General features: G+C 46.6%; 1 protein-coding gene across 10 annotated transcripts in view; it reads left to right on the plus strand.

Annotated features, from left to right (window-relative positions):
- ANKRD26 (ankyrin repeat domain 26) overlaps positions 1–16,930 on the plus strand; it is a 1,096,841-nt gene that overhangs the window by 800,653 nt on the left and 279,258 nt on the right. For all 10 annotated transcript variants that reach the window (XM_078674324.1, XM_078674330.1, XM_078674326.1 and 7 more), the window contains one exon: positions 9,639–9,751. In XM_078674324.1, coding sequence (XP_078530450.1) covers positions 9,639–9,751 — 113 coding nt within the window. The remainder of the gene's footprint in view (positions 1–9,638; positions 9,752–16,930) is intronic.

Consider the following 16,930-nt stretch of genomic DNA (forward strand, 5'->3'; position numbering starts at 1 on the left):
GATTTCTGCCTTCGTTTTAAGTCTGGCTTGCCTTGCCCCCAGAGTGTCCAACACTTACCAATTTGACTGTCGAGACGCTATGACCAGCAGTCCGTAGCAGTAACAGAAACATTTAAAAACTGTGGTCACGCGCAAAGAACGCGTTGTCCTGCCGCACGATTTAAAAAACTGTGATGTAATGCGCTGCCAATAGGAATCACCGCAGTCGCGTCGCAACAACGTGCGATGTTAAAACTGCCGGTGTAAGACACTTTGCGATGTTGTTGCCGTGTTGTAAAGGCGCGCGAAGAAAAGGTTACCGATGTATCGTCATACAACCTTGGCACAAGGGTGACTGTCAGAAGGCATGCCTTCGATGAGGATCACATGCTTCTTTTGCGATGCCCAATCCACACTAATAGACATGCCTTTCAATGTCTCTCTCCTTTTTTTTGAGCAGGCAGACTCTGCCCTTGAGCGCTTTATGGTAGCAGGGCCACAGTGCACTGAAGCGCATGTGTTTATTAGGCTCACCACGTCAACCACATCAACACTTTCGCACCCCTCTGTTGCTATGGTACCGACTATCATATCCCCTTCATGTCCAGCCTGCTCAGCAAACTAGTCAGCCTTTTTGTGGCCAAGGCCATAGTACCCACAGACCACATGGAAAACAGGGTCATTGTGCAGCACCTTCTTCTGCCCCTCCCGCTACCGCAGCCTCAAGACCTCTTTTAATATGTCCTTCATGGCACACAGCCACCCTGTCAGGGGCAGGATTGAACATTTTCAGCCAGGTTAGTAGTTGATAACCTCGGACATGTGAGATCTGCAAATTGTCCAGCATGGTGATGCCCTACCATTTCTTGTCACCTCGTTGCACCTACCACAATCCTCAGAATCCTCAGAACGGCTGACGGAGGATCACTTTCCTCCCTCCTAATCCTCTGGCTGGGCTATGATCGGCAGTTGTGAGTGTGGGGGGTGCACCCCAAGAGCTGCTACAAGGCTTAAATTAAATGCGCAGGTGAGCGCCCTTCAGGTCCGCGCCGTGCGAAGCTACGCGAGCTCTGAGGCCCAGCGTCTGGGGAGGCAGCTGCGAGTCACGGGGATCAGCCAGGCAGGCACTCTGCGGTTCAATAATTCACCTCGGGCCGCCGCATGGTAGTCTAGCAGTCCCTGGCACCCCTCGCACGGCCACAGGAACTCAGCCGTCTCCGAACGAGACCCCCGCCCAGGGTGGAGCCACCAGAGTCTTTGTGGAGAGAGCCCTGAGCTTGAGCTCAGCAAAAGCTCCACTGGGCCGCCACTAGACCGGGAAGAGGGTGCCGGTGTGGCCCGGGCTGGCACGACTGAAGCTTACAATTCTATTTTTACTGATGTGCAATGGTTCGATGTTGGAGAAATGACACTAGTATTCGTGGCCCAAGCAGCGCAGCACAAGGGGGGGGGGAGGAGTATCCTCGCCGATGGAAGATGTGCCGTCATCCTGGAGCAGGTATGGACTCTCTACTTGTATGCAGCGATGTCGGAGGTCCCCCAATACACTACAGGCTACATACTGTACAGGCAGACGTAGGCGATCAGTCCAGGCGGTGAATTCAGACCTCCGGTGTTGGGCCCGAGTCCGGGGGCTCAAGTTGATGCGCCACCTGGCCCCAGGTCCTCCTCACGCCCTCTTCCTCTCAGCTCCCCTCCCCCCACTGTGTTAACCTTGCATCACCACGAACCGTCTGCCCACCGACACTCCTTCCCTGCATTTCTCCACCCTTACATCCTCACTGTGTGCAGCCCCCCGACCTCACATCTCCCACTCCTCCGTCACCCACCCTGTCACACCTCCCAGCCTCGCGTCGCCCCCTCCCTCACCTCACCTCACCCTCAGTCGTATCCCTCACCTGTCACGCGCCTGCGCGCTCTCACCATCCACTCACTTCCTTCCCATCGTACCTCTCACCCCTGCATCACCTTGCCCACTGCTTCACCCCACCCTTACACCCTCTGCCTCACCCCACCCTCATTTCACCACCCTCGCAGTGTCACTCTGCCTCATCCCTGCCCCCCTTTCTTCATCCCTCCCTGTCTCACCCCACCCTCACACCCTGCATACCTCCTCCCCCCCGCAGACTCCCAGCGCCTGACCCCATTCATGTTTAAAGCTGGCAGTGTTTGCTGCATCTCGTGATTAACCCCTTCGTGCCCTCGCCCTGCCTGTCGGTGCTGCTGGGAGCTATGCCTGCCCTCCTCCGGAGCAGACTCCGCACTCTGCCTTAAACATCTGCCCTTTGCAACTGCCCTTGTACTCGGCACCACTGCCCTGCCCCTACCTACGGGGGGTGCAGGAGCTCCCAACGCCAGAGGAGCCCGCTGGGGGGCACTGAGCATCTCAACCCCCCAATGCAATGGTCTCGGCATTATTAAAGGTAGAGCTATTGGCATTGCTTATGTTTAAAAAAAAATGAAAAAATGTCATAGGCAATGCCAATAGCTCTACCTTTAATAATGCTGAGACCATTGCATTGTAAATGCTTGTTTTTAGATGACCACATAACTTCCCAAGAGACACTCTTTTCTCTTGCCTTCTTGGAAGCCGAGTGCAGTCTTCTGCAAACGTACCTCAAAAGTCCTTCATGCTGCAGGTGTTTTTAAGTAAACGCCACAGAAGTCTTTTTTTACAATTAGCAAAACTTTCAAGGAGTCATGGAGCACTTTTCACTAACAATAACAAGTAAGCGAAGGTGTGTGCATGAAATAATCCCATGTTCCTCTGTCGTTCACGCACACTCAAGAGATGCGTTAGAATTGATTTCTGCCTTCGTTTTAAGTCTGGCTTGCCTTGCCCCCAGAGTGTCCAACACTTGCCAATTTGACTGTCGAGACGCTATGACCAGCAGTCCGTAGCAGTAACAGAAACATTTAAAAACTGTGGTCACGCGCAAAGAACGCGTTGTCCTGCCGCACGATTTAAAAAACTGTGATGTAATGCGCTGCCAATAGGAATCACCGCAGTCGCGTCGCAACAACGTGCGATGTTAAAACTGCCGGTGTAAGACACTTTGCGATGTTGTTGCCGTGTTGTAAAGGCGCGCGAAGAAAAGGTTACCGATGTATCGTCATACAACCTTGGCACAAGGGTGACTGTCAGAAGGCATGCCTTCGATGAGGATCACATGCTTCTTTTGCGATGCCCAATCCACACTAATAGACATGCCTTTCAATGTCTCTCTCCTTTTTTTTGAGCAGGCAGACTCTGCCCTTGAGCGCTTTATGGTAGCAGGGCCACAGTGCACTGAAGCGCATGTGTTTATTAGGCTCACCACGTCAACCACATCAACACTTTCGCACCCCTCTGTTGCTATGGTACCGACTATCATATCCCCTTCATGTCCAGCCTGCTCAGCAAACTAGTCAGCCTTTTTGTGGCCAAGGCCATAGTACCCACAGACCACATGGAAAACAGGGTCATTGTGCAGCACCTTCTTCTGCCCCTCCCGCTACCGCAGCCTCAAGACCTCTTTTAATATGTCCTTCATGGCACACAGCCACCCTGTCAGGGGCAGGATTGAACATTTTCAGCCAGGTTAGTAGTTGATAACCTCGGACATGTGAGATCTGCAAATTGTCCAGCATGGTGATGCCCTACCATTTCTTGTCACCTCGTTGCACCTACCACAATCCTCAGAATCCTCAGAACGGCTGACGGAGGATCACTTGTTCAGGTTCTTCTGGCCAAAGGAGCCACAGTGAGGGTGCTGGCATCTGCATTTGGCTGTTGTTACTCCCGCCATTGTCTTGTTGCAAAGAAGAACGAAGGCCTTTGTCCTATTTTAGACCTTAGTCCCCTCAATGTCCCCTCAATGTCTTTCTGCAAAGAGTCACATTCAAGATGCTCACCCTCATCCATGGCTTATCTGGCCTCGACCCTAGAGACTAGATGGAGCATTGGACTTGTAGGGCACTTATTTCCACATTCCCATCCTGCATGCCCACCTATGGTTCATGGTGGGACTGGGGCATTTTCAGATTGCTGTGCTCCCTTTTGGCCTCACTAGTACCCTCTGGGTGTTCAAGAAAGAAATGGCAGGGGTTGCAGCGCATCTTCGTAGGTCAAGGATTCCAGTCGTCCCCTACCTCGGCGACCTACCCACTATCAATCTACAGCGACCCTCTTACCATCATTCCCTTTCAATGTGCCGAAGTCTCACGTCACTCCTTCACAGATGCTGCACTTCATCTTAGCCATTCTTGACACAGTGCAGTTCATGCCTTCCCTCCCAGAACAGAGAGTGTAGGACATTTGGGCTATGGTCCAGATGTTTCAGCTTCTTTCTGAATCTCAGTGTGGATGAGCTTGACGCTTCTGGGATTGAGGGCCGCCTGCATCCGGTTTTTCAAGCATGCCAGATGGCATATGTGGGCTCTGCAGTGGAATCTTACCTCCTAGTGTGTACAATTACGTGCAGATTTTGGAGGAGACGGCAGTAAACATGTAGTGGTGTTAGTTGGGTCAGCGACAGACCGCTCTCCCTACCCCATCCAAAGCTTACAGTGGAGAGGATGCAACGCTTCTGAGTTGAGGAGGCCATCTGGGAGGGGTTGTGATCAGAGGGTTCTGATCTCTGACAGAGTTCCGGCTCCATATCAACTTTGGAGCTGTGGGCCAGCGGCTTGGCGTTGAAGGCCTTTCTAAGGCGCCGCCATGTGATATTGCAACAAGGGGCGGAGTTGTGGAGCATGTGGCAGGAGACACTACATCTCTGGCAATGGCTGGGACAGCAAGGGATTTTCCTGCTGGTACACCACCTGGCAGGATCTCTAAACACTGTAAATGTAAATGTAAATGTAGAGGTACTTGTATAGCGAACGACTACCCGGAGGCATCTCAGAGCTTGTACGAATACCGCTGAGGAACCCTTCCTGGCCTTTCCCTGTGAAGTGCCCACTCCTGGGCACCCCCAAGGTGAAGCCAGGCATCCTAGCGTTGTTGGGGCCGTTGTGGAGATTAAGCAAGCTATTGCCCAGAGTTGCAGAGTGGGACTCATGATTAGAATAGGCACCAAGGCGAGAATTATCAGGTCCGAGGAAATTGAGCCCAACACCCGCCAAGGCGGGAATTGAACCCTGGTCCCGGGCCAGATTTCTGCATCAGGGTCTGCCGCTCTAACCATTGAGCCACACTTCTCCACACTGGGCAGACAAACTCAGCCACTTATCCCTAGCAGGTCACAAGTGGTAGACCCATCCACAAGTGGCACAAGGTCTCTTCCGTGAATGGAAAAAACCATGCCGCAATCTTTTTGTCACTGCTGAGAACTCACAATGTCAGTACTTCTGCATCTTTCCAAGGCCCCTCTCTCTCTGAGACATGTTCTGCCTAGAGTGAAACTCGTAGCTCCTGTACACGTTTCTGCTTTACCTCTCCTAGCCTGATTCTGAAGAAGTCCAAGTTATCCAACTGGCACTGGATTGGGCATGGCTAATGTGGTATCCAGAACTCCTGAGCATGAGTATCTGTCCTCAGATTCGTCTGCCAGTACTCTCATATAGTCTCCACCTCCTTGCTTGGAGATTGAGCGGCAACAGCTGACTGCATTCAGCCTCACTCCTTAGATTGTAGATGTCCTCATGGAAGCCTGGAGTCCCTGTACAAAATCAGTATACATTTACTGTTGGGACACTTTTTAGGTCTCGCCTATGCAGCGCGCATGCTGCTTTAAGTTTATCATAATTGCTTTGGTACCTGATATAATTGATTTACTGACTGTGATGCCCCATACAGGAAAAAATAGGTCCCAAAAATAATGGAATTTTGTTCCAGGCAAGGGAATGCTCACAGAAACAGCTGAAGATATGGCAGGTTGGGAAGATTACAGGGATATAGTTTTAGCGCCAGTACACACTATTGAAACCCAACTGTAAGCTGAATGACAGAACTATGGAGCTACAGCATGAGAGACTGAGATGGGAGTCTAATGTTTATCTGAATAAGGGTTTTAATGGTGGCATGTGGTGCAGTAAGTGTCGGGGACTGAGTATTAAAAGTTTTACGTTTTTGTGTATTATAGCTGGTCACAGGATTTTATATCACAATCTCCTGTGTAAGTATTTGGGCCATTTTGGCTTCAAATATTGCAAAAATCCAATAAAATTTGTTTTAAAAAAAGAATGGAATTTAATAATAATTTAAATGTCTTGTCTTCTACCTTATAATTAAATATATCTCTGACTAGTTATATATTTACTACCAGGTGAGTGTTATACTAGTGGTTGTTCTTTAGTTGCTACGTGGATTCTGTTGAACTGGATTTTTTATTCCTCAACATGATATTTCAATATGCCATGACATCAGTCAGAGAATCCTCTATTAAATATACCAATGCTGTAGAACCACATTTTCAGGTAAAAGAAATTCTTCTTTGTTAGAACTGGGGGTCTCTAACGGCAATGGTTTACACGTTTGAGAAAAATTACCTTTAAATGATAAAAATAGCTTAGTTCAAAGATGATGGTAAAAGCGACACATTTCTCACAAAATACCTTCGGATGCTTACTGCAAGATAACCAGAATGTTCGCAGGGGGAGCGATGCGTCGGTTCCTTGCTTCGTGAAAGGCGATGCATCTGTTCCTCAGTGCATGCGCAAAGTAGGTGATGCTTCTGTTCCTTACCGGAGAGGAGGTGATGCGTCGATCTCGGTGATGCGACGGTGACCTCTGTGGTGGCGGCACGCTTCTCCGGTGACACGCTTCGCCGGGGATGCAATGACAAACAGCTGCACCAGATACAAGCTTTTCCGGTGATGCGACGGCGACCTCTGTGGCGGCGGCACGCTTCTCCGGTGATGCGGCTGCAGCAGCTGAGGTGGCGACACGCTTCTTCTCATTGCGTCGCGCTTCCAGCTCCCAACAATACGCAGGTGTCTGCAGACAGAATTCCAGCAAAGAAATTCAGGGGGGAGCTGGTGGTGAAGTCTTGTATCCCTGAGACTTCAGCAGGAGGCAAGCACAATTCAAGCCCTTGGAGATTCTTCTTCAAGTTGATGAAAGTTCAATACAAGTTCTTTCTCCTTTCCTTGGCAAATAAGTAACCATTGCAGGCCAACCCCAGAAAATAGCACACTGGCAGTCAAATCCTTCAGCTTCTTTTGGTTCCTCCTCTTGACAAAGGTTTGTCTTGATTCCCAGAAGGGATCTAAAGTCTTCGAGTCTGGGTCCCAATATTTATACTACTAATTTCTTTGTTCTCTGTAGGCAGAGAGTGTCCATACCTGGCCAAAGCCAGTTCTGTCCTCACTGGTGCAGCATTCTGGCAGGAGGTGGAGACCGCATTGTTGAAAGCAGACTTGGCCTAGGTAGCTGAAAGGAAATCTCCTTCCCTTACTCTCTATTCTATGAGGGCTTAGGGGAGTGAAAGGAAATCTCCGCCCCCTAGTCTCTATTCAGCCAAGGTCCTATTCAGCCCAGCCCTGACTCATCAGACTGCTGGAACCCAAGCCCTCCTGTCACTCACAAACCAGACATGCAATACACAACCTAGCAGAGGCAGGCTGGATGGTTAGGTAAGAAAATACCTACTTTCTAAAAGTAGTATTTTCAAACAGATTGTAAAAATCACCTTCACTAAAAAATGTATTTTCACATTCTGAGTTCAGGCATAATAAATTCGTTTTCCACCATGTTCCCTGGGTCAGTTAGGATTATAAGATGTTATAATCAAACTGCCCATTCTGGCCTATGGGGACAGGTAGCCTTGCAATAGTGAAAAAATAAATTGGCTGTAATTCACTATCAGGACATGCTACACACACCAGGGTATGTCCTACCTTTTACTTAGACTGCACCATGCCTTTGGCTTCCTTAAGGGTTGGCTAACATGTAGAATAGGGACGAGTTAAGGGACTGGTAAGTGGGTGCACTTACCAAGTCGACATGGTAGTACTAGACTGCACGCAGGGTCTGCAATGGCAGGCCTTAGACACACTTTACAAGCTGCTTCTGTGGGTGGCACAATCAGTGCTGCAAACCCACTAGCAGCATTTGATCTACATGCCCTGGGTACACATGGTGCACTGTACTAGGGTCTGACAAGTAAATCAAATAAGCCAATCATGGAGTCACTAATCCATTACAACAATTTACAATAGGGAACACTTGCACTGTGGCCCTGAATAGCAGTGGCACAGTGCCCAAAGCATGTAAACCAGCAAAAACACATCAAAAACAGAGGAGACAACAGCAAAAGATGGAAGGGAGACTCACGCCAATGGTAGCAGGTCTAACACTCTTGCTGTGTTTTTATTGCCTAGTTGCCATTACTTGTAACAGTATTTGCCCCCAAAGGCAAATATCTACCACTCGTGGTAAATCATAACTGCAAGCTCACCGGGTGAAATTTAGCAGAGACTTAATCTTAATAGAGCTTTAAGTTGGTACTATCAGTAATTTCGGAACTTCTATCATAAAAAAGACCAAAGTGCCCAATAGCTCCTGTTGAGTCACATTGAAACTTTGAAAATAATGTAATTTTCTCAGAACTAGGGCCTATTTTAGATCCTGACAGATAGGTTACTCCAGCACATCAGTAACGGATATCTCACCTGCTGAAATATAAATCCCAATATTTCCTATGGGATTTATGTTTCGGCAGATAGGATATCCGTCACCGTTGTGATGGAGAAACTTGTCCGACAATATGTAAATTGGGCCCCAAGTCCACAATGCCGGTTTATATGTTCAATATATTATACATATGCCATGGCAGTGAAAATAAATGTAGCAAAATAATGTTATTTGGAGCAACTGTACTACTTAAGTGTACATTGCTATATTTTTACTACAGTGCAAACATCTGATTCCTGTCTAAAACTAGCTTATGCTGCAAAAGTGTTCTCCCTTCTAAACTGCATGTTGCACCTGTTTTACACAGAGAAATAGCTTGCCTAATAGTCACAAAGCCCCTTCAATGTGATTGTATCTTCCTGCACAAGTTTGAAACCCTGTCGTGTTTTTAGTCAAATACCTTTTGTAAATCAAACACACATTAACCTCTTGCGTGCTCATGACGCTCCACGCCGTTATGACCCAGGGCGGAATTCGCACTGCGGCGAAGAGGTTAAAAATGCCATGGCATAAATCATATAAGCAGATGGTGTGCAGATTTCTGACCATTCTTTTGCCACCAACGAGTGGAAGTAAGTAACATGTTCATATCTGCAGTACTGGTGGCAGAAACAATTAACTTGGCAAGATTCTGTAGATAGAAGTTATATTAACTTTGCATAATGAGGAACAGAGCTGTGTACATGAGGAGTGTTTAAACTTAAGTAAACATATTGTTCAATTTTATGGTTATGTTGTTTGTATAAATCATTAAATTGCCAAGACGTACCCTTTTGGTAGTAAAGTGCACAAAAGATTGCTCTGTAATTGAGCCTGCATTCATGAAAATGACTGTCACTGACCATAGGAAGAAAGATTAATTCAGGTTGAAACTGCAATGTCGGTTCATGAATATGAGCTCTTAGGTTATCGCAGTTCATTTGAAGAGAAGGATACTATTACAATATTGTTTGACACTACTAGTATAATATTGTTACTCTTAGCTGATCTTGGAAGTAGATTGAATATGTATCTCATTTTGTGTATTTGTTTTATTTTTAAGGTTGAAAGTGAACGAAAAAAGGTGAAAAAGGTACTAGACATGAAGCGATCACTAGAAACCAGACTGGAACAAGAAATGAAGCGCAACACTGAACTGCTAAAGGAGGGAAATGCGTAGGTCCACATTGTAATTGTTAGTTTTGTAATTTATTAAATATTGTCAACAAAATAGATTGCCACTTCATAATAAATCACTTAGTATTTTAACACATTCATTACAAAAACAATAATCACATTTCACAGTAATAGAGGTTGACAGCATTCAATTAAAAAGAACTAGCAGAAATGTCTGTATTCTGATTGAGACTTCTAATCACAAATATCTCTCTGCATCTGTAGTTGGCAGCTTCACACTGATGCTATTCTGCTCTTGAAATGATGTGTGGGACCAATATAGACTCCACTCCCATGCACTGATATCAGTTCCTTTCTTTCTGCCCCACCAGACGCGGATCCAGAGCTACCTCTCGTCTCTTTCAAATCCTATCTGAAGAGACAGTCAATTAAAGATTCCTTACCATAGAATTACCGCCAGGCGTCAAACTGGATCCTGAGAATTTTTCTTATCAGTACCCCTGCGCGTTGGTAGGTGGTGTCGGTCGGCTCTGCGTTCGTCGTCGTGGTCGCCGGGATGATGTTGCGGTGCCTCCTGTGCGCTGACGTTAGCTGCCCCTTTAGTCACTTTTAGGCTAAACTTTTTTCATTCTTTTAGAGTCTTCAACTCCTGGTGTGCAAGGGATGTTCCATCGTCCCACCTGCTCCTAGCCTTGTGGGGCCTGTCACAGGCTGATATCGGTGACGACCCTGTACCTCGCGTGCCTTTGGTTTCTGGAGCTCGACCACAACCTGAATTCGTGCTCCGACTGCTGGGCCTTGAATCCTAAATCTTTGCTGAGCGGTCCCGAAAGCTCTTGGAGGCCTGTGGGCCGGCTTCACGTAGCACCCGGTCTCTTTCGAGGGGAAGTTCTCCATACCGGTCGCAGAGCCCCCACACCTCATCCTGAAGAACCGGGTTTTTAGAACCCAGCGGCGCCAGGGATAACGCCCGAAGTCTTCGGATTCCCCTGTCTCGGCATACAGAGATACGGGACTCTTCTAGGTGGCGTCAAAGATCAAATTTATTGGCTGCAACCAGTAACAGAAGTCCACGAAGTACAATGACGTATATTCGTAGGAGACTGCTCAACTTTACAAAGCCAGTCAACCCTTTTTATACCAAATATTGTGCTTCAGGCAAACATTCCTTATTTAGAATCAACCAATCCCATGTATATACAACAAAAAGTATTGCGTGACAAACCCACATTTCATTGTCCAGCCCACCATCAATTATTGGTCAAACCCAACATTCTTGATCAGACAAGTCGATCGAAACCCATCATAAAATCGGTCACCTCCCCATCGTAAACAGGCCATAAAGAAAGGAGCAGAGACAGGTGTAAGTAAGATAAGACATAGTTGTGTGTAATAAAGGGTTAATAATGTCCTGTGCCTTGATCACTAATCTTGATCAGCTACTGGGAAAAGAACTGGCCCAACAAGTTTGGCTTCGGGCAACAAAGTCAGCTTGCCCAGGTCACACAAGAGTCAGCTAAAGGTGTACGTGTCTCAAGAACTCATTCGGCCGTAGTCATCGACCTATGTGAGGGCAACCACAAAATGGCTGCCGTACACAAAATGGAACCCAAGGGTTCAGAACGGAATCCCTTATTTCGTAATGAATCCATCACTCGAACATGACGAAAACACTCGTACATAATATACTCGCCATTCTCGGTCTGATGACACCAGATTCGTCACGATACGACAACCTTTATTGAACGGGTTCAGAATCTCGGAACCTCAGACCCTCCTTTTGCCCTTACATAGGCAATCACCTGAACTCACGTTAATCTGAATCCAGATGTTGCTGTAGCATCATCCTATTACTTAGCACGTCTCTTGATACAGGTCTCCTTGCACACAAAGTAGCACAGAGGCCACATATAGCAGGAGCACACTGTACACACAGACAGAACAGGAAAAGAATGGCTAAGATCATCCCAATGACCATCAGAATCTTCCCTCCCCATCTGGATAACAATCCCCAAAACCATCCCATTAACGACCTATCTCCTTCGTCCACATGTATTAACTCAGAGATCTTGTGTAGCTTGGAAATGGCTTGGTACACTGTCGGAGCATTGTCTGGAATGAAAACACAGCAACTCGATTGGATCAATTTACATACCCCTCCTCTATCTGCGAGTATGACATCTAACGCAACTCTGTTCTGCAGAGTCATAAGGCGATCCGACTGGAGCTCAGCAGTCAGGTTACTAAGGGCACCGGCAGTTTCAACTATGGTGGACTCAACCACCCTCGTCAATTTCCGTATGTTCCTGCTGTTAACCATCTGTCCCCAAAATGGCAGAAAACCCTTCAGGAAATCACCTAATTCTTGTCCTGCAGTATCTTCCTTACTGAAGACACCTCTAACAACTCTCATCTTGTGGTAATCTGCCGCAGCTGTATAGGTAGGAGGCAACAGGAACGAGACAAAACATGTGCCCGAGAAATCAGGGGGCAACCATGTGTACGCTCTATCGTGACAGACGAAGTAGGTACCCTTAGCTGCTAGAAACAATGAGGAAGTCTGGGACGCAAAGACATACGTCTCAGTGCAGATACTCTTCCCTAACTGAGCTCTCGGATTCTTGCCATTACCTTGCAGACATAGATGACCCTGATGGGGTCCAATCCAAATCGGAGAAGATCTTTTAGCTTGCTGTTTCTCACTCAGACTCGCTCCATATCCAGTCACGTTCCATCCAATGTATGCTAGTGTCTCATCTTTCGGGATAGTCTCATAGAAATCTATTCCTCTAATCATATCCACTATTCCCTTAACTAGAGCACTATTCTTCGGATTGTCCTTCACAGAACATAGGGGGTAGGCTTCACGGGCGTAAATAAACATCGTTCTGTATGCCCACACAGAACCATTATAGCTAAACGGCAAAACCAGGTAAGGAATACCTTTATCAGCAGTATGGGGCATAAGACCACATACCCAACAGTTAGTTGTGTTCACTACTAATTGGTGCTGGTGCAAAAGCTGAACAAAAGAGTTATTAACGAACGTTAATCTCCTAATGGACTCATGTTCAGGCAGAGGGTGAAAAGAATGCAAAGAAACAGTAGAAGGAGGCATGGGTTGTGTAGTGGGTGCAAACATCACTTGAAAAGAGAATATAACATATCCCATTAAAAACATCATTAGACTAAGCATCATGAAAAGACACAATATTAAAAAACATTTTCTGCTCATTATTTTACACATTCTGCTTTTGAAACTTTCTTCTTCAACAGGTCTCTCCATCTCGAAAAACTCCATCCTCTAACCTTGCTGCTCACGGAGGTAGGGTGTTCCGTGCTAAGGAATGCGCCTGTCAGTCCAGGGAAACACCCAAGGAGCAACCAGAACCGTCGACCTTGTGTCTTCGGCTTGCATTCCAAAGACTTGACACCGCGACCCTACAGCTGAACCCGGATGGCGGCTCGAAAAACAAAAATCGGTCAAAACAGTTTCTCAGATGGGAGAGCTGAACTTTCAAAAATATCAAAGCAAAGAATTTTTACTTTTATTTGTCCATAGTTCTCGATCTCAAATTATAATGGCTTTTCTCAGGCAATGTTTCATCACAAAACAAAAGGTCAGGCTCAGTAGTGTCCAATCGAACCGACGATGGCACAGCTCCTTGCAAAAGATCGTCGCTTTCATGCTCAGAACTTGTCCCCATTAAACGTGCATCGCTAAAAGGCAGAAAACGAGGCACAGTCTCAGTTTCCGAATCAGGAATACCCTCCTGGACCCACCGGTCGTACGGCAGAGGCAAAGGCACCCTCTTACAGTGTACGCCGTGGATCCAGTGCTTCTTTCCTTGCACTCGTACTGCAGATCGTGTCGATAACAGGACCAAGTAGGGGCCAATCCAGCGGGGCTGATCGTTCTTTGTTCGCTGGAAATTCTTAATCAACACCCATGAGCCAGGATCGATGACATGTCCTGGATCTTCAGAAACCTGAGGCAATGTATCGTGAACCTGTTGGTGTAAGACAAGCAATTTAGCCGTCAAATCATACGGATAGTCAAGCAGTATAGGGTATTCAATCTCGCTAAATTTTGTCTGCCTCGGCACTCCCCATATGTTTGCCGGGCGACCAAAAACTATTTCGTAGGGACTAAGTCCCACTCGTGAATGCGCAGTCATCCTAGTTGACAAAAGTGCTAATGGCAAAGCATCAGGCCATTTAAGACCAGAGCTCGCCTGTATCTTGGCAAGTTTTAACTTAAGGGTGCCATTATAGCATTCTACTAGTCCAGCTGATTGGGGATGATTTGCAGCATGGAACGTCTGGCGGATTCCTAACCCTTCACACACTCTCTTCATCACTTGACCCTCAAATTCACTCCCATTATCACTCCAGACCATTCTCGGCAAACCAAACCTAGGAAAAAATTCTTTGACTAGTGTTTTAGCTGTGGACAAGGCAGTATTATCTTTCAGGGGATATGCTTCAACCCATCTCGAAAAGGCACAAACAACCACAAGCACGTATTTCAGGTTGTTGTATCTCTTTATATGCACATGACGTGCTAAGAGTGTCAACTCATAACCTGACAATCGAGCACTAGTTAAATGCTGTGTCTTGGTTCTATTTAACAACGTATCCACTGCATGTGGAACCATCACAATCAATGTATTATTCATCTCTAAACCAGCAGACTGTCGAATGGAAACAGCCGCTGCCGCTGTTGCTCTCAAACAACTCGGCAACGCTCTAGCTACCGGATCCAAAGTCGACGAAAAATACGCACATGGACGCTGCTTGTCCCCAAAAGACTGTGTCAACACTGACCACGCACATCCCTCTCTCTCGTGGACATAGAGTGTAAAAGGCTTACTGTAGTCGGGGGTACCCAACACAGGAGCCGAACACAATGCATCACGCAATTCAGAAAAGCTCTTTTGGCATTCATCAGTCCAAGGAACAGGATTCGGGGTATCCTTAACAGTAAGGGCTATCAAAGGTTTCGCAAGAAGCGAAAAATTCGGGATCCACTGTCTACAGTATGACGTAATACCCAAGAAAGCACGCACTTCTCTCTGTGTGGTTGGCACACTCATTCTCGCAATCGCTTGGATTCACTCTGGGGTCAATCTTCTTCCCTCCTTCGATAAGAGATGACCTAAGTAGGTCACTTCTTGTCGACAATATTGCAACTTCGAAAGAGACACTTTATGATGGAAGTCAGACAAATGACGCAACAATGACAAAGTAGCTTCTTTACAAATCTCCTCAGTATCCGTAGCCACAACAAATCATCGACGTACTGAACAAGGGCAGCACCATCAGGTAAGACAATCGTATCAAGTTGTGTTTTCAAAGCCTGACTATAGATCGATGGACTCTCACAATAGCCTTGAGGAGCTCTCTTAAACCGGAAGCTTCGACCTCCTAAAGAGAAGCCGAAAATATCCATACTCTCCTCGGCAATCGGGATGCTGAAGAAAGCATTCTTCAAATCAATCACCGAAAACCAGGCAGCCGAAGCTGGAATCATTGTCAGTAAAGAAGTAATATTCGGAACAACAGGAAATTGTGGCACTACAATCTTGTTCACCTCTCGAAGATCAATCACCAACCTATATACAGGTGGCTGAGAACAGTCAGTGCGTTTCAAGACGGGCAAAACCGGACTATTGCACACATTACCTCTCGTTTCCTCAATCACATCTTTCTCAATCAGATCATAAATGATCGCTAGCAACGCTCTTTCACCATCACTAGAAATCCTGTACTGTGGAATATGTGGTAGTCTAACATTCGCTTTCAGCGTCACAACATATGGCGGAATCTCCAGGAGACCCACATCATTAGGACCAGTAGCCCAAAGAATATTAGGCAGGGAGGACAATTCAACTGGGAGTCGGTCTCTCGACAAATACATCGGAGAGATCACTCTCTTACCCAATGTAAGTTGTACTCCCGAAGAACACTGTAGTGTTGCATACAATCTCTTTAACAAATCCAATCCCAACAAATTCTCACCACAACCTGTCGTCAAAATGAGGGGTGCTTCCAATTCACAAGGTCCAACAGAAAGAGACAAAGGACTAGAAATCGGATTCCTTACCGGGGCGCCAGAAAAACCTACTGAAACATTCATTTTGCCAGACAAAGGTGCGCCAGGGAGTTTAGAGTGCATAATAGAACTCTTCGTAGCACCAGTATCCAACGGAAAAGGCTCTGACACACCTGATGTAATCACCTCAACATAAGGTCCACTCTGATCTACTGGAATTGAAACAACTCCCTCTCTTTGTCTATGGCTGTCCTAGCAATCCTTGTCGTCCACATTCTCACCTTCGACGTAGTAGTCGTCAGCATAGTGCTGAGTCGTCCTACCAGCCGCACCATTCTGCTGATCAAAGCAATTCATTGTATTCTGTTGAGGAAAGGAACGTGCATTCTGGGGGAAACCTCCACGTCCCCTACCTCTAGGGGCTTGCTGAACACCTCGACCTCTCACACCAAAAACACCATTCCCGCGCTGTAACAAAACCGGGCAACTACTTTTAAAATGACCCTCTTCCTTAAAATATGCACACTGATTAGGGCCTACAGGAAAACGCGATTGAGGAGACTCGAACCTTTGCGAGTTCCTCTGAAACTGCTGAGGTGGCTGATAATCACGCTGGCCACTACGAGGCAGATACGCCTGCTGTAAAAGCACCTTCGTCTTCAACTCTTTAGTCTTCTGCTCTGCTCTATCCTTCTCATCCTTATCTCTATTTTCATAATATTGTGCAGTAGCCAATATCTGTGGTGATGAGGAAACGGCCCAAGAACTCTCTGAATCCTTCAACTTCTTACACAACTCGGGAAGCAAATTATGCACAAATTTATCAACAAACAATCGTTGGCCACCTTCAGTACTCAAATCTTGACCACTATGGTCAATAAATGTCTCTTCAAACCTGGTAAAGAAATCAGATACATTTTCGTCCTTTTTCTGCTTACACGCAGACAATTTATCCCAGTTTACTCTCATAGCCGGCATTAAAGTCTTCATATAAGTAACAATCTTACCAGGGAGTTCTGCTACTAAAGGCTCAGGTTTAGCACCACCAACTTGTCGGGCATCCGCAGCAGCAAGATTAACCCAAGCATCACCTAGCTCTTGCGCATGATCCGTATGACGAATCAATCCCCATAAAGGCTGCGGGACAACATTTCCAAACAACA

The sequence above is a fragment of the Lissotriton helveticus genome, chromosome 1_1 (genome assembly GCF_964261635.1).
Source record: "Lissotriton helveticus chromosome 1_1, aLisHel1.1, whole genome shotgun sequence".
Taxonomy (NCBI): Eukaryota; Metazoa; Chordata; class Amphibia; order Caudata; family Salamandridae; genus Lissotriton; species Lissotriton helveticus.